This window comes from Haliotis rufescens, unplaced genomic scaffold (assembly GCF_023055435.1).
Source record: "Haliotis rufescens isolate VD_foot unplaced genomic scaffold, xgHalRufe1.0.p SCAF_2, whole genome shotgun sequence".
Classification (NCBI taxonomy): Eukaryota; Metazoa; Mollusca; class Gastropoda; order Lepetellida; family Haliotidae; genus Haliotis; species Haliotis rufescens.
Window position 1 is genome coordinate 68,540,545 of NW_025963890.1, and position 18,700 is coordinate 68,559,244.

Consider the following 18,700-nt stretch of genomic DNA (forward strand, 5'->3'; position numbering starts at 1 on the left):
CATGCATTACATTATATGTAAATATGTGTGTTGCCATGCGTGATCTACTTCTTTCATACAGACAAACCCAAACAGCAACTATCTTTTTTAAAACGCTATTTTTGTTCATTGTACTAAGCATATCGTTTCGGTTTATTTGGGCACATCAAATGTCAATATATAGTTTGTGTGTCATGTGAAACGTTTGGTGTCATAAATATCAGTCACATTTGTCCAACGGAATTCACTTCTTGGTGGTTCACAATGAACAAATCTAAATAGAAACGTAATATTCTTCCTGGTCTGTGCGCCAGTGTCACAATGGCGGTGTGGGCCAGGGTTGTGTTTTTGGTGGCCAGTCTGAGTCTCGCAGCAGGTAAGTACATTCTTTACCTACATGAGTTTGATCACAAGATATTTGAGTATCATTGTTCATTAATGAGTTCTACTTTTACACATTCGTTGAGACACGTGTACCGAATGGTATGTCGGACAACATTGTCATTGTTGAACTAGTACCTGACAATCACCTTGTATCATATATATGGAAAGTTATACCGGTGAACTCTCTCAATATACTTAAATGTCGCCTGATAGACAACTGACAAAAGTGTTTAATTTATTTACTGTCACAATATAATTATGTCATACATGGTAATGAATTATGCAATGGTGGTATGTCATCTTAATATGCTGAGATGTTGTATGGCCTCCAAGGGCTCGTGGAAGAGCGTCCGCCCGGAGAGCGAAAGATCCGAGGTTCTATACCCGGCCGCGTCATACCAAAAGACGTTAAAAGATGGTACTTGTTGCTACCCTGTCTGGCGCTCGGCATTAAGGGGCTAAAGCAAAGACTGGTCGGTTCGGAGTCAGTGTAGTGTGTCTGAGTGGGGTATTCATGTTAAACCGCAGCATGGTATCTAAGTGGGATAGCACTATAAAAGTACAATTATCTGGGACGCGAGGCTAAACCCTATTACCCCTCACCTATATAACAGACAAGCATGTACGTTCATTGTATCACTAACGCGACGGGGCGGTCGGGTAGCCTAGTGGTTAAAGCGTTCGCCCGTCACGCCGAAGACCCGGGTTCGAATCCCGACATGGGTACAATGTGTGAAGCCCATTTGTGGTGTCCCCCGCCGTGATATTGCTGGAATATTGCTAAAAGCGGCGTAAAACCAAACTCACTCACACTCACTAACGCGACAACTGTGGCCTGACGGGAGCACTGTAGCCGAGATACACACACATATAGGCCCTATGATCACTAGTTAAACACAAATCTAGCCTTTAATGTTTGCTCGCGTCGATAGTGGGAAAGGTTGAGTCGCCTCGTCTCGCCACCCAACTTTACTTCCTGATTGACTGTCACGGTTAAAACAACAGGCTTGTTATTGTGTGGATACCATCATCATCATCATCATCATCTTTTATTCCAATAAGACCGCTCACAGCGGTACATGGTGTACAGTTACAATGTGTAGCAAATATATTACAGATGCTGTTGATATATGTTTACAGCATTAAATATACAATGGATGAATTTACTCAATTTTCTGACAGTATAAATCTTTTGGCAAGTCATTAACTGTTGAAGCTTGTAATAGTTTGGATAAGTATAGTCATATTCTTGGAGATATTGTTCTCGTTCATATTAAAATATGGACATTTGAGTAGGTAGTGGTATTCATCTCCCACAGAGGAATTGCATAAATGCCATAGTCGTCTTCCAAATGGTATATATTTTCCACCTCCCTGTTTCTACAGGTAGAAAATGATTGGTTGTTCGAAATTTTAGCAAGGGAATGGAGATATTTACACTCTAAGATAAATATTGTTCTAGACTAAAGTTGGGTTTTATACAACTATAAAATAAACCTTTTGATGATGCCGTTTGGGCACTGTGCCAGTTTTGAAGAAAATGGTTCTTTAATCTGTGTTCCATTAGATTTAATAATAACTCTTCACTGTTTACTGTCTGATTGTGCCAAACATAAGTTAAACCACAGCTATCCAGAATGTTTTTGACATATATCAACCAAGGTAAATGAAAAATGTTATTACAGTGTTTTTGATATAAAGTCTTATACATGACAACAGAGAGCTTATTTACATTTTGTGGCAATATCAGGTTGCACCAAAAGGCCAATACTCGTTTTTTAACAATAATATCGAGTGGTAGGCGACCTGTCTCGCCATATAGCATATAAGTTGGTGTGCTCTTACGTAATCTTAAACTTAATTTTAAAAATAACTTGTGGACATTTTCAATGATAGAAAAGTCTGTAAAACCCCAGACTTCACAACAGTATAGAAGAATTGGGACAACCATGTTTTCGAACGCAATAAATAAACAAGCTAATGGTAGATTTAAGTTTCTAGCTTTGGATAACAAATAATACATAGCTTTAAGTCCTTGTTCCTTAAGAGATATTATGGCTTGGTTAAATAATCGGTTCATGTGAAACTTTATACCTACATGTAGATAAGTGTAACAATCACAATTATCTAGTTCAACATTATGAATTTTAAAAACATACTTTTTCTTACGCAGAATAATTGCAGTGCAAAAGATTATAACCTTTGTTTTTCGCATATTTATCTTGAGTTTCCATTCAGTGCAGTATTTCTCGAAATTATCTAAACAGTGCTTTAGATCTTCAGGGGATTTAGCAAATAGCACCGTATCATCAGCGTATAAAAGAAGGAAAAGTTAAAGTGTACCAATGTTGATACCATCACAATTATTAGATTGCAAATAGGTTTCTATGTCGTTAAAAAAATAGCAAATTACAAAGGCGACAGATTTTCTCCTTGACGGACACCATTATCACAGTTGAAAAAACCCAGATATTTGACTGTTTAGACAAATACATGACTTAATATCATTGTACATATTCCTTATAAGATTAAATAATTTTCCTGAAATACCATAGCTTACAAGTTTAAGCCACAGTCCGTTCCTCCACACATTATCAAAGGTTTTTTGGAAATCGACAAAATCACAAAATATTTTTTTACAAGAATATGTCAATAGTTCAGTGACACTATTCAAAACGTAGACATTATCAACAGTATAGTATCCTTTACGGAATCCGGCTTGAGCTTCAGATAGTATTTCATTACTTTCAACATAACGTGTTAAACGCAGATTAATAACACTTGTAAACAATTTCCCTAGACAGGATAAAATGGTTATTGGTCTATAGTTTTCTGGTTTGGAAACATCCCCCGTTTTCTTATAAATTGGTTTGATCATTCCCATTAACCAGGGTTCAGGCAAATGCCCTGTCTGTAAAATTAGATTAAACAGTTCGCAATACAGTTTTAAAAGAATAGATTTGGTTGAAATAATATATTCATTTTCAATCATGTCTATACCTGATGCTTTCTTATTTTTAAGTTTATTAATTGCTTCTTCTATTTCTTTAGTGTCAAAGCTTTTGTTGAGATCAATATCAATGTCGTTTGGCTGTGTGACAAAACAGTCACTTTCATCTGTAGCACTATTAATGTCTTTAAAGTAATTATAAAGTTCATCAAATGAGACATTCTTGGAGCTAGGGCCAGGATTATCTTTAAAATATTTCCAAAAACCTTTCACATCGTGATGGGCCATATAAGAAAACTTGCCTTTCATAAAATGCACATGATTTAAATACTTTTCCTTTAAGATTCTTTTGTAGTCTTTATTAACTTATTGTAACACAACCTTATCAAGAGGGGTTTTTGAAACTTTAAATTTTCTTTTTCCCCCTGTATATTCTTTTCATATTACGACAGTCTTGGTCATACCATTTATGAAAGTTATTTTTAGGCTTGAACTTATGAGCTGTTTTTTTAGTACCGAACACATCACCAGCTGTATTCACAAACAATGTGGTTTGCTCTGATACAACATTATCGATAACACACACGTGCTTTTTTCTGTCATGCTGTTGATGCGCGCGAGGTCAACACCTGTCACGAACTGTTGTCGTTTGTCCACATCGAATCATCGTGGCTTCCCCTCGTTAGAAGGTGTGTCAGGTAGCTCTTGCCAGGTGTCAGCTGCCTGTACCTCAGGTAGTAAAGTCAGCTGGAGGGGACAATGAGCATCACTATATAAACAGTCGAAGTCCAAGATTTGAAAGACTTTGGTTAAAGGGACAGCTTCATACGATGACACGACATAATCAATAACACTACAGTCTTTACAGGTGACAGCACCGATGTTTTTATCTTTTCCCAATCTTCCGTTTAATATAAGAAGAGGCAAAGTTTTACACATTTCAATGAGTTTACGACCATGTCTATTTGGTTCGGACCTGTCTTGAGAGACTCTTATTGGCGACACGTCGTTTAATTAAAAAATATCATTATCCTTAAAGTACTCCATCTCAGAGTCGTCTACACCAATGGAATGGCTAACAGTGGTGTTGATGACACAGGTATCTTCAAGAATACTCGTATGGGCATTAAAATCTCCTAAAAGATAGAAATATCTTGTAATGTCTCGTATATTAAGAATATCACTTGACAAATCCTGAAAATGACTGTCGCTTGCGTACCTAGAGTTAACAGGTGGGATATAAACATATCCAATACAAAGATCACTATCTGTACTTAGCATTACCATATTGATACGTATCCATAAGGATATATCATTGTCAGATTGGACAACAGTAACATAAGGTGCTATTTCATTTTTAATGAGAATTCCCAAACCTCCTGACCTTCGACCTGTCGTGTTTCTATTTTGGAGAATAACAGTATAATCTTTGATGTTTATACTAACATCCAACTCATCTGTTTTGGGTTCTTATAGACCAATAATATCACAGGAATTGAGAAGTTTATGAAACTCTGGATATTTTAACTTACTGCGAAATCCACAAACATTTAGAGATATAACTTTCAATTGTTTGGTATTGGGGTTACTTTGTACACATACTTCACTGGATATTAACCCATTTCTTTCATCCACGCTACTGGTACCAAAGACTGTATTAACACTTGTATTATGGTAAACCAAGGGCAAGTTATTATTTCTATTAGATTGGTTTTCTGATTGTTCAGCATTGACAGCAGGCTGTGAGTAGTGTCCGCTGTGAGTGTCCTATGTTCTCGGGTTCGAGGTATCCATTGAAGGGTGTAAACTGAGTGGAGAACGGGTGGCCATGGTGAACTCTTTCCTGGGTGGGGGTGGTCGGTATGGGGGAGAGGTATCTGGAAAGAACTGTTTGCCATCAATGTAGATTCTGTCCACGACAATACGGCACTTCTTGTTATCTGTTCTTGCTTGTCTCATCAAAGGGTACAGAACCAACTTCCGGTACTCTCTCACGGCATCAGGGAACTGCTCTGCAACTGTGTATGGAGAACCTTTCAACTTTCCATATGCAGCGTATCTCACCTCGTCTCTATCTTTGACTGACCGAAATCGGGCAATGATTGGTCTGGGCTAGGGATTACCTCCCTTGAATCCCCCAGACGGTAAACTTTCTCTAAAGGAGCATCAGATATATCAATTTTTTGTTTAATGAAGTCAGTCAAGACAGTAGTTGTATCTTCTTTAGGGGAGCTTGTTTCAGGGATGTTCATGAATAGTAAATTTGCGGCCATTGAACGCACCTGATGATTAATCACTTCTTCTTTCAATTGCAACTGACGAAACTGCAATGATTCGAAATTCTTAGACTGTAAGTGTGTCCTGTACATCTTTTATTTTTTCTTCTAGTTCCGCTTTCTCTTTCTGCCAATCTTCAAACTGCAAATTCATAAAGTTGACACTTTTCTCCAAGCCTGACACTGAAGTTTTCATGGTCTCAATTAATTGTACTTTGTGTGTCTTTCTGAGATTCATCTTGAACGGGGGCCTAACAGTGAGTGGAATATGCGTTCCTTGGATCCATTAGTGCTGAAAGTGCAAGATTGACAATCTTGAGGTCAAATCACGACTAGTTCGTGACTTTAAGATTGACACGGATGCTGACGTCACAGTCATTCCTTATGGCCTTTATGTGTCTAAACCTTTTCTAAAACTTCAGCAAAGTGGTAGAGACTGTATGGTTCAGCAAACTCAAGTTTGCATGTTGATGGAAGATTCAGAGCGAAACTTAAAACTGTGTACGGTGATGTTATGACCATGCTGAACAAATATGTCGCGAGAGGTCTTACCCGTTCTCTCATGGGTGGACCCGCAATTCAAGCTCTCAACGTTAACCTTATCAGCCACATTGATAGTGTTGTTGGGGTCAAGGAGAAAGACATGTTTCCTGAACTGTTCACAGGGCTAGGAAAGATGGAAGGTGAATATTCTATCAAGCTCAAAGAATATGCTGAGCCTTTCTCTATCTCGACACCCAGACGTGTGCCTCTAACTCTCATGACGAAAGTGAAACATAAGCTCCAATCAATGGAAAGCAGTGGTGTCATATCTTAGGACTAAATTGAAAGAGGAGAGAATGTCACCCTCTTACTGCTATTCGTCACACACTTAGTCAGTTGAGTGGAGCTATAAAGTGTTCACAAAACTGCATGCAAACTCTGGATTCCACCAGATTCCATTATTCCCAGATTCCTCACTACGAACCAGTTTGGGCTTTGGCCGGTATTATTTTAATCACCTACTCTTTGGCATGTCGTCAGCACCAGAACATTTTCAGAAGACAATTCAACAGATTGGACGATATCCTGTTTAGCATGTAGCGGCAGCCTTGAGCAGATTGCGTGATGCAGATATAACACTAAATCTTGAGAAGTGTCAGCCTTTAGAGAATACAGTGTAATTCTTTTGACACATAATTGACAACACTGCCATTTATGCAGACCCTGACAAATTTCACGATATTACCAGGATGAACGAGCCACAGAAAGTCCCTGATATCAGAACATTTCTCGGTATGGTTAATCAGTTATCAAAGTTTGTACCCAATTTTGCGTCTAAAACACAACCTCTTCGCTATCTCCTTGTCACGGATAGAACTTGGGTCTGGGAAGAACCACAGCGTTTTGCCTTTCAGTCTATCAAGGACCAATTGACATCTGCTCCAGTACTCGGACATTATGATTCAAATGCAGAGACTTGTGTGTCAGCCGATGTTTCCTCATTCGGATTGGGGGCAGTAATCTGTCAGAATGACTGCAATGGAGTATATAAAGCAGTAGCCTACTACTATAGATCAATGATGGACGCAGAAAGGCACTACGCACAAGTGGAAAAGGAGGCATTGGCTATATCCTGGGCTTGTGAACGTTTTCGTGACCACCTGCTAAGTAGACAGTTTCACATAAACACTGACCACAAACCGCTTCTATCTCTGTTGGGAAACAAGAGCTTGGACCTATTGCCACCTCGCATACAGCGATTCAAGATGGCCTATTCCTATACCATATCACATGTATCAGGGAAACAGCTTTGTTCAGCGGGTGCACTCTCTAGACCTCCGACGGATATTCCACTCTCAAGCCAAGTGTCTTGTCTTCTGAGGGACTCAAATATGTATGTTGATTCTGTTTTTGCTACATTACCTGCAACAGATCAACGACTGGATGAGATACGTCTCCAACTACGTTAAGACTCGGTATGTTAATTCATAATGAAATACTTTACTGATAGATGGCCAAAATACACATCTCTGCCGGACTTTGCACGAAATTACTGGCCATTTACATGGGATGTCACTGTAGTAGATGGGCTACTCACGATGGGAGTACGACTGGTAATTCCTGCTTTGCATGAGAACTGAAATTCTTGACATTTGGCATTCTTCTCACCAGGGCATTACTAAGTGCAGCGCTCGAGCAAACAAGTCAGTTTGGTGGCCAGGCATCAGCTCACAGATAGAACATGCAGCCATGAGTTGTCATACATGTGCACGATTCTAACCTAACCCACCGCCCTATTTGAACTGAATTCCATACCATATTGACTTGTAGTGAACCACTAGTCGAAGTATATGTAGATAGCAAACTTTGTCAGTACTACCTCTGCAAGTGTGACGTACCAACTGAAATCTGTTTGCATAAGACATGGTATTCCGAACACTGTGATTTCCGACAACGGTCCAGAGTACTCGTCCTGTGTCTTTCAGAAATTTTCTGAGATCTATTTCTTCACTTATATCACAAGAAGCCCGAGGTACCCCAAAGTAATGGTGAGGCAGAGAGAGAGCAGTTCAAACTGTGAAGCAACTTTTGAAGAAATCATCTGATCTTTACATCGCATTCCTCACCTATAGGAGTACACTGTGACAGAATGGATTCAGTCCTTCTCAGCTTTTAATGGGATGCAACTTGCGGACAACTCGTCTTTTACCAAAATCCAACAGTGTCAAAAATCGAACTATGACTCTCGTCACAGATCACGCATTCTTCCCAAGGTGAAGGAGGGAGATACAGTGCTTGTCAATGACAGTGGATTCATCAGAGAAGGTCAAATCCACAGGGAGGCTGAAACCCCCAAGATCATTCTACATCTGTGCAGGAATCGTAGACACCTCACTCCTGTGCCAGAAAAGCACCCAACAAACACAGACGCCAGGTCACAGACCATGAATGTCTTGCCTGGTGTGCCAGATATGGAAGGGTTTCAGTTAGATCTGACAGATTTGATTTGTAGAATAAAGAACGGTAGTCAGTAAGAAACATTATTGTTTCATGTTAGTAGTTAACTGGTCAGTAGATTTGAATCTACAATGTGTTTGATTTCAGAAAACGACACTGAGGATCAAATGTATGTTTACTCCAAAAATGGAAAGTACATTATCATTTGTAATGGATAGTTTAACATCAACAGTTATTCGTGTATTACTAGCTTTTAATGTTGGATAACTCTCATCTTGTTATTGTACTTATCAAAGGGAGATGTGGTATTAGCTGAACCCTAAATTGGCTCCATCCTTAAATGGGCCTCAGCCAAAGACAGAATAGGGGAGATGACTCTCACAAGCATGCTGCTGGCTGCAAGCACATGCATCAGGCACACTCTTGTACAGAGCTACACTTACAGTGATTAAACACAGCTAACGGACAAGGACAACTTTATCATATGGCCACACAGCTTGATTTCAAATTTCGTTATTTAAGCTGACTGTTGCAATATTGTTCGAGAGCAATTTATAGCCACTTGTTGCAAGATGAAGTGCACCTGCTTCATTCTTTCATCAATTTGTCATTCACTTTGGTTACGCAATGGCAGATACTCATGCAAAATTTCCACAAAGACACTGATATTTTCATGCTGTGTTCGACAGTGTAACACGTCAGTCAGTCACAAGTTCTCTGTTTGAAAGCAGCTGCAGTGATCAGTCTGTAACATTTTCCAACAGATGATATTCCTCATACAAGTCATTTGGATGAATGAATGAATGAATGAATGAATTTCTTTATTTCCTCCAGAGTTGAATCCGAAGATTTTACATGGGCAAATACATTATTTACAATACATCTATGAAATAACTTGACTATATACAATGAAATCATGTTATACACTGCTATGAATAAATAATTTACGATGTACATTTTGAGAGCAGTAAAGTGTCTAGTAGATATACATAAGGTGTTTCTATAAATTCCATATGAAGTGGCAGAAAGTCATTATGTTGCTTTGCCAAGTATCGTAATCGAGTTCGTTAGTCAAGTCATGGACATCTGCACCGAGAAAGAATGAAAGCATAACATCATCGTCAAGCATATCTATTTTCACGTATACATCTACATCAAGTTTATCAATCAGGCATGAGAAGAAATTATTTCTGTCAGGCATAAACATTTCACAGTGCAAAATAATATGGCAATCATAGTCATAGCAATGTCTATTGCAATGGTTACATTCTTTCGACACTTTTGCTCTTGATCCGATTTTAATACAAAGTTGCAGGGGTTGTCTTAGATGTGGATAGAGATACATTACATTATAAAGAACATGCATTTGTAACCGTTTATGAATTTTATGGTATCGTGAAAGATCCGGTCTCTGTGCCAGTCTCTCTCTCTCTCCAGATGTACTGTTCATTCTCTGATAGACGTCTGATTACAAGAGCTCGCCAAGCCGATTTTGTTGGGAACGAACCGCTATCAGTATATCCCTTTATATAGTTATCCAAATGGTATTTTTTAGCAGTATATAGAAGGATGTTGCATATGCTTACTGGACAGCTAATATTGACAAAAGCGTTGGTAGCAATGTGAGCACAAAATAGGTCTTTTGTTATTGAGTTACAATCGTTATTGCAGAGCCTTCCTAATAATTGTAGTCTACATTTATCAATGTAGCCATTCATTGACCACATTCCCAAGTTAGAAATAGACGAATCGGTTGGATGTCTTTTACCAAATCCTTGTACATGACGAGCAAAGTAACGTTGTGTATATTCAATCATTTCAAGTTCTTTACCGTAAAAGGCTGGTAACAATTCACATCCATAAAAGCTTGTAGATAAAATCATTCTTTTCCATATATTGAAAAATGCAATTGGGTGTAGGTCTGAGTCGTTGAGGCCGAGTGATCGTAGTGAATTAACACTTTTTCTTGCTTTTGAGCAACATGTCATGATTCTTTCTTTACAGGATAAATTACTGTTTATGATTATTCCGCCATATTTGACGGAGTCGGAAGTGTCAATTATTGCATCGCCAAATTTGTAGGTTACTTTATTATGACGCTGGCGTGTTTTGCAGAATACAAGTGATTTACTCTTGGAGGCATTATAGGTGAGTCTCCATTTGTTGGCATATAAACGAACTGAATCAAGGGAAGACTGTAAGCCCCGTGGGGTTGTAGACACGAGCGTTGTGTCATCGGCCAATAACACACAGGGTATATAGATGCCATAAACAGAGAGGCCATCGTTTGCTTTCCTTAGTTCACATATAAGGTCATTTATGAAAACGAGAAAGACCCATGCTGACATAACTCGACCTTGCCCAACACCTTGTTTAATGGGAAAATCATCAGATCTTTCTCCGTTGTAGGATATAAAAGCACAGCTGTCTGTATAGCTATGGAAAAGTAAGTTCCATAATTTACCTTTCACACCAAGGTCATGTCATTTAACAAAAAGACCGTCGTGCCAAATACGATCGAAAGCTTTTTCATTATCTAAAAATGCAGCAAACACTTGTGATTCTCTTTCTAGGTAAAAATTAACACATTCTAAAACGGTGAATACAGACATGATTGCTCCATGTTCCTTTCTGAAACCAAATTGTAAAGCATCGGGGAATGATTGGAGATTACTGGGTGTATATTTTTCTATTCTACTTAAAATGATTTTCTCTAGGAGTTTAGATAGACACGATGTAAGAGTTATGCCCCTGTAGTTACGTGGATCATGTTTGTCGTTTTTGCCTTTATAAATAGGTATTATCATACCTTTTCTGAAGGCACATGGATAATACTGGGATGCAAGTATTTGATTGAATAGGTGTTTGAGGGTTACCACAAGCATCTCTCCTCCAAATATCAGGTGTTCATTTGTGATACCATCAGGTCCTGGAGATTTGTTTCTTTTAAGGTTGTGTATATGTGATCTGATTTCTGGGACTTGGATTTCTGTATACAGGATATCATCTAGTAAATCATGATTATGACGATTTTGTTCCATGATATAATGAAGTTTTGATACAATGGTGACCTATAGTACAGAAGTGTTTTTTTTGTATCAACATTGTTCAGTCACGTGTATGTAATAATAAGTTTACATATAATATTAACGTCTAATTTCAAAAATCTTTTTTCAGGAATATTGACAGAGATGATATTGTATTAGCATTGCGGGAGTTCAGCAAATTTTTCATCAGTTGTTCATCTTTGTACATAGTTGAAATCATAGGGAGGTATCTATTTCTAAGAAACTGATGATATTTACAAATGAGAAGTACATGAAATTCCTCCTCAACATAGCCTTCATTACAATAACCGCATAAACTACTTTCCTTTTCTTGTACATTTTTCTTTCTGAGATTATTAACATTAATATTATGCAATAATATACGTTATTTACACAAAGTTCTTCTCAAAGTTCTATCCTGAAGTTCAGATACATATTTTTCAGGAACAAGAAATGATTTTATATTCGTATAATGGCATAAAAACCTTGAGGATGATATTTGACAGTGCCAATCTTGTGAAAATATATCAAGTAATCTTTGCTTAAGCATGAAGATAAATAAATTATTATTTCCAAAATCTTGAGATATCGATGCAAGAGAAAAACCAGACATACAAAGAATATTCCTGATATCAGATACCCATAAACAATATTTACCCTTTTCATCCAAGGCTTTTAACATATTATAACAATGAAGAGGAAATCTATTTGAATTCATTGAACAATTTCAAGTATATCATAAGCATTGTGTCATGTTGTTATGTTCTACCACAACACCTGCCAAGTTGAGTGAATCTTCATATTGATTGTTTTTACGCTATGTGTCCATATTTGAGCACTTTAATAATGATTTCAAACCTGCTGAAATAGTCCACTTCTGTTACAGGTACCTGGCAAAATGTCGCCCTGAACAAACCAGCATGGGTGAGTAAAGTATACACAGGCGCCAATCTGCCGGCCAGTAATGCTGTAGATGGAGGGACTACCGCAAACAGTTATAGATATACAGCCCACACACAGGTTAAGGAACCTACAGCCTGGTGGAAGGTGGATCTACAGAGAGAAGTACAGTCAGCACAGGTTAAAATCTACTTCAGGACTGACTGTAAGTATTCTTAGATATAATGTAATTATGGTGGAATGTAGTAATAAAGCTATATAGATTTTACATAATATAGTATGACTACAGTAAATAGTGGAAATTCATTTATTAGAAATGAAAGTATGTAACCAATACATTTATGCGAATTTTTTTTTGTTTAATCCAACTGTGAACCGTATGTCAAATGAACTTATAAATTGACGTCCTAAAGAAACTTTACCAACTGAAAATATAAATTTCAGACAAAGTATAAATTCTTTTCCATGAAGTCTATCTAAAACACAACCTAAATACAACAATAGTGTATGCAGAAAATGTTTATCGTCTGTTACATGTTTGCGAGATAACACGCGAAAAAGTAAAAAACACGTGCACCACGGACAACTGCAAATGCACGTGCGGGTAAGGGTATAAAACGATTGCAACGGCAAGTCAGACATCCACAGCGATAAAAAAAAACACAAAAGAAATACCACAGTCGAACAACGTGAACGAGCCTGAACAGATGGGAGACACCCATGCCCATATTGCACGAACCTTCGGTTGCTCCCGTGTTGCCGTTACCAACTTGATGCAACGTTACAGACAGACAGGGCGGACCGCTGACAGGCCAAGAACAGGCAAACCCAGGGTGACCACGCCCCATGATGCCCGGTACTTGCGTACCTTGCACCTCCGAAATCGCTTCCTGACAGTGACGTCATCGGCGACAAATACCTTAGGTCACAGGGTTAGTCGACAGACAGTGGCCAGGAGACTCAGAGCTCATGGAATCAGGGCTTTGAGACCGTACAGAGGACAGCTATTGACAGGGCAACATCGTCGTCTGCGATTGAGATGGGCCCGGACTGTACGACGTTGGCAACGACGTGACTGGCAGTGGGTTGTCTTCACTGACGAAAGTCGATTCTGTATGTTTAGGGCTGATTGAAGACAACGTGTTTACCGCCGAAGGGGTGAACGAATGGCTGCGTGTTGCGTGCAGGAGGCCGTACCATATTGTGGAGGGAGTGTCATGGTGTGGGGAGGGATCTGAGGGCAGAAGAGGACACCGCTGGCAGAAGAGCACACCGCTGGTCATCGTTGACGGAAACTTGACAGCTCTGCGTTAATTACATGGATAACATTCTTCGTCCAGTTGACCTACCATTTCTCCAACAGCAGCCACGAGTTGTCATTTATGAGCATGACAACGCTAGAGCCCATACAGCCAGAATTGTCACTAACTTCCTCGCAGCCAACAACGTCAACTTCCTTCCGTTGCCTGCACGCTCACCCGACATGTCCCCCATAGAACACCTCTGGGACTTGATGGATCGTTGTGTTCGACAACGACCATACTCTCCAGCCAACCTCCAAGAACTGATCTTGGCCCTCCAAGAAGAATGGCGTCAAATCCCACGTGCTCTGACGTCATTCTCGGTCGCGGTATGATTGTCATTTTCAGTGTTTTGATTATGTTGATATATGGATCCTCTCAATACATTTTATTTCATGCATGTATGTTTTGTTGTTTTTGAGCAAGAGTGATTTCAAACTACGGTAAAGTTCTTTTGGACATCAGTTTATATGGGTCTACTTGTCTGCCATATTCTTCAGCATAGTCCTTAAAAGATCTTCTCAAATTTATTGAAACATATTCACACACATCTAATATTTGATTATTATGATAATATTTATTGAAATATTGACCTTGTGACAATGTCCATATCCTTAAATAGTACAAACATTATTATAAAAAATATGTGCGAATTGCAATGATGGCATCAAGTTTGTTGCAATCATTGATGGTAATAAGAAAGAGAATGTTTGGCTGTCAACGTCCTTATTATGAGGAACACAACGTTTCAGGGCACATGCTTACTACTTTATTAGGTGAATGAATGTTGTGAGGCAGAGAGCATATATATGTACATGTAAGAACAACAAAAGTAATAACATAACAAAAGGTGGAAACTTAACAAGGGAAGCCACCAGATAATTGGCGCTGATAGGTGATAAGTAATATACAATAGAAGCCACTTCATAGTAACTAGCGCTGATAGTCCTGTCTACCATCAACAACAACTGGCGACAAAGAAAACTAAAAGGAGCCATTGACATCAGAAGACACCATCCCGCCATTAATCGTGACCGTGACCTATCTGCCAAGTGCTTGGGACTTTGCTTTGATCTTTATCGGTGCCAATTTGTCGGTGGCTTCCTTTTGCTATTTCTATTCTTGTACCTATCAGTGTTGATTTACCCCGGCCTCCCGTTTGCCCATTGTCCATTGACAGTTACAAATCGGTGATAATTTAGTCCTGGCTTCCAGTTGTCATAACTAGGAAGATTCAATGTAGCCATCGTTGAGATATACATTTAAAATACCGTGGCGTTGATCTGAACGCAACAACCAATCACAATGAAATTTCACATGACGTATTAACAGCACGTGACAGGAATAGTATTCAAACATAAAAACATGAAACCCGCCTCCCCAATCCTCCAGCTAAACAATCAAACAATCAAATTTTAAAAAACAAACCAAATTCTTAGGACTTATTTTTGATGAACATCTCACCTGGGATGCTCACATCCAAAACCTAACAACTAAATGCAGTAAAGACCTAAACACCCATGATGCCTAACTGGTTCTAACTGGGGAGCCTCCAAAGATACCCTCCTCTCTCTCTACATATCACTAATTAGATCAAAACTAGACTACGGCTGCGCCATATACAACATGTACACCCTAAACAACTCTCTATCTAAAAAACTTGACTCAATACAATATCAGGCTCTCAAACTAATTACACGCACCCAACATGGCACCTCCTACACCTCACTTCAGGCCTTAACAGGAGAAATGCCACTAAGTCTACGCAGGGAACAGCTAAGCTTAAATTTCTGGGCCGCGTCCCAACCAAACCCTCTCATCCAAAACTTAATAAACCAAAACATCAGCCCCAAAAACCAAGCTCTAGCTCGTAAACACCCCTTACTTACCCCAATATCCTAAAGAATAACAAACTACCTAAATGAACACCATATTAAAAATTTTAAACAAATCTGCAAACAATCAAATACCTTCACCCCTAAACTTAAAATACCCAAAATAGACACAACACTAGCTAGCCAAATAAATAAACAAACCGACCGAAACATAGCTAAAACTACCACAATAGCATACATACATGAAAATTGGCCAAATTGGTGTCACATTTACCCGGACGGATCCTCAGATCCGACCTCCAAACACACAGGTTTCGGAGTCCATACCACACAACCAACTAAAACCACACAATCCTTCCGACTCCCAAACAACCAATCAATATTCACGGCAGAACTAATGGGCATGGCCTCAGCCCTACATAATCAAGAATCCAAAAACCACAAAAAAAATCCTAATACTTACCGACTCCCTAAGTGGACTGCAAGCCCTTCAAAACAAAAAATACCAAAAACCGACCTAAATTAATAAATCAAATACGTAAAAGCTCCAACGACCTAACTAAGGCAGGCAAACAAATAACCTTCTTGTGGATACCCGCCCACGTAGGAATATACGGTAATGAAAACGCCGATAAAGCAGCTAAACTATCCCTCAAAATCCCAGAAATAAGCTTAAACTTACCCATCTCAAAATCAGAAATTAAAAGTGTAAACAAGCAAAAAATCACAAAAAAGGCATAACCTATATCTAAACTCAAATAGCCAAATCAAAAAAGTGCCCAGCAAACCACTAACCAAACCAAAAATTCTCCATCCATAAAAAAAAATCGACAGAGTAATCACTAAACTCCAAACAGGACACACCAACCTAAATAACCACCTAACAATATTTAAAAAACACACTACAGGTAACTGCCCACACTGCAAACAACCAGAAACCCAAGAACACGCACTTATCCACTGCACACACTACCTAACACAGCGAACCGCATTACAAACCACCCTCAATCCAAACAAGGCTCTCACTCTAGAAGCAATACTAAACCCACAAAATAAACTCGAAAACTTCCAGGCCTTAGGCGTATTCTTAATAAAAACGGAACTAATAAAACCTACCAAATCAAAATCAAATAAACAAACAAACATCCACCATACCCAGCTCCCTTAGTTCTCCTCCCCAACCCCATGGCATCTATTCCAAATCTCAAAATTCCCAAATTCTATATCAGCAACCCCTAAACCCCCCTCTTGGGTTGCACAGACCACTTTCGCCCCTTTCGGACACACATTAAATGGCCTGGCCGGGCCCGTGTGCGAAATACGCATCAGTCGGAAAGCGCACGTTAAATCTCCAAAGTAAGTAAGTAAGTAAGATGTTCACACAGGAGCCAAAAATTTGGTGCCCATTAGGGAACTCACAGGGAACTCACAGGGAACTCACAATCACTTTTGAAATAGAAGCTCATACGCTTAAATGTTTCCAAGACAGTATTTCACTGAATAGATACAATGGAGACTTGTGGTTACGATGGAGGTGGAGATGTCATTATCCCAAGTTGCCCGAATGTCTGGCAAATATAAATGCGTAATTTCTCGACTGTGGGACAAGTACTGGCAAACTCATTTGATTACTGTGAATAGACTTTTGACTGGCTAGTCATATAATGATGACATTTTGCATCCTGTCGTTGTTCAATAAGCTAGAATTATTAGCAGAAAATTTGAACTGCAAGATGACAATGCCGAACCACTCCGTGCGCATGTCTTCACCGATTACCAAAAGACGTTAAAATATGGAACTTGTTGTTGGACTGGCCGGCTCGGAGTCAGATTACTGTGTCTGAGTAGCTGAGTGGGGTATTCACGTTAAACTGCGGAATGTTATCCCGGTGAGCTAGCACGATAAATCGTCATCAGTCCGGACTAGTACTAGTACAAGCACACACACACACGCACGCACGCCAGGACGCACACGTGCATACATCGCTATATAAGGGCAATAATCTTGGAATCGACGTTAAACCCAATTTCACCTCACTCACCTTCACCGATTATCTCCGACGAGAAGGCATATGGGCATTCGACTAGCCCGCTACGCTCCTTTGCATAACCCAAACAAATGGTCTGTAGGATGTTCTCGGGCGGAGAGCGTATGTCAAAGACCCAGCACCCACCAATGTGGCCCAGCGTGGGGTAGCTGCATTGTTGAGGCAGAATGGCGGAGAATACCAAGGGCAGCATTACGCAAGTTCAACAACTGGATGCCGTCAAGGTGTCGTGCATGAATCGTTCAACATAGTGGACACACGAGATTTACAAGCCCGAAATCAATTTTACAGACGGCAGTGTAGTAGTGTAGTTGGCATTATACATGCCACTTGTGATGCAGTATGTTTCTAATTCTTATTGTAATGTCAGACTGGATGAAGAGTTTCCAACGCTCCATTGCTGTATGCATATATACATTTTTGGATTCCAGCTGAATTGACTTGTTTTGTCGCTTTCATTCACTGACACGTTAGTATGCAAAACCAATACTTCTTAGTGTTACACACATTTACACATTAATACCCCTGTAGTGTAATTATATATTTATTTCAATAGCTTGTTGGTTTGTTGTTTAACGCCGCACTCAGGAATATTCCAGCTATATGACAGCTGTCTGTAAATAATCGAATCTGTAGCAGACAATCTAGTGATTGACTTAAAGAGCATCGATCTACGCAATTGGGATACCATGACATGCATCAGCAAAGTCAGCAAGCCTGACCAACCGATCACGTTAGTCGCCTCTTACGGCCGGCATGGTTTGCTGAAGACATAGTCTAACCTGTATCTTCACGGGTCTTCAATAGCTTGACGACGTGGGCAACATCAATAGGACCAGTTGATTACTGTAGTTGAAAGTCACATAAAAATGTAGTTTGTACCTATAACGACCCAAACACTGTTGATCATGAAGACTCAGTGTCATATCTTGATTTGTGAATAAAATTCATAATGATGGCAGTCTCCATTCCAAGCTGTATGGCACGAGTGATTTATATTTTCAAATAAAGAATTTCCCCTTCAAGTCGAGCATACCATC

The 18,700-nt window shown here is 39.3% G+C and overlaps 1 protein-coding gene across 2 annotated transcripts in view; it reads left to right on the forward strand.

Annotated features, from left to right (window-relative positions):
* Positions 1-224: 224 nt before the first annotated feature.
* LOC124113975 (receptor-type tyrosine-protein phosphatase alpha-like) overlaps positions 225-18,700 on the forward strand; it is a 51,451-nt gene continuing 32,975 nt past the window's right edge. For both annotated transcript variants that reach the window (XM_048400473.1, XM_048400474.1), the window contains exons 1-2: positions 225-355; positions 12,463-12,681. In XM_048400473.1, coding sequence (XP_048256430.1) covers positions 301-355; positions 12,463-12,681 — 274 coding nt within the window. In that variant the 5' untranslated portion in view covers positions 225-300. The remainder of the gene's footprint in view (positions 356-12,462; positions 12,682-18,700) is intronic.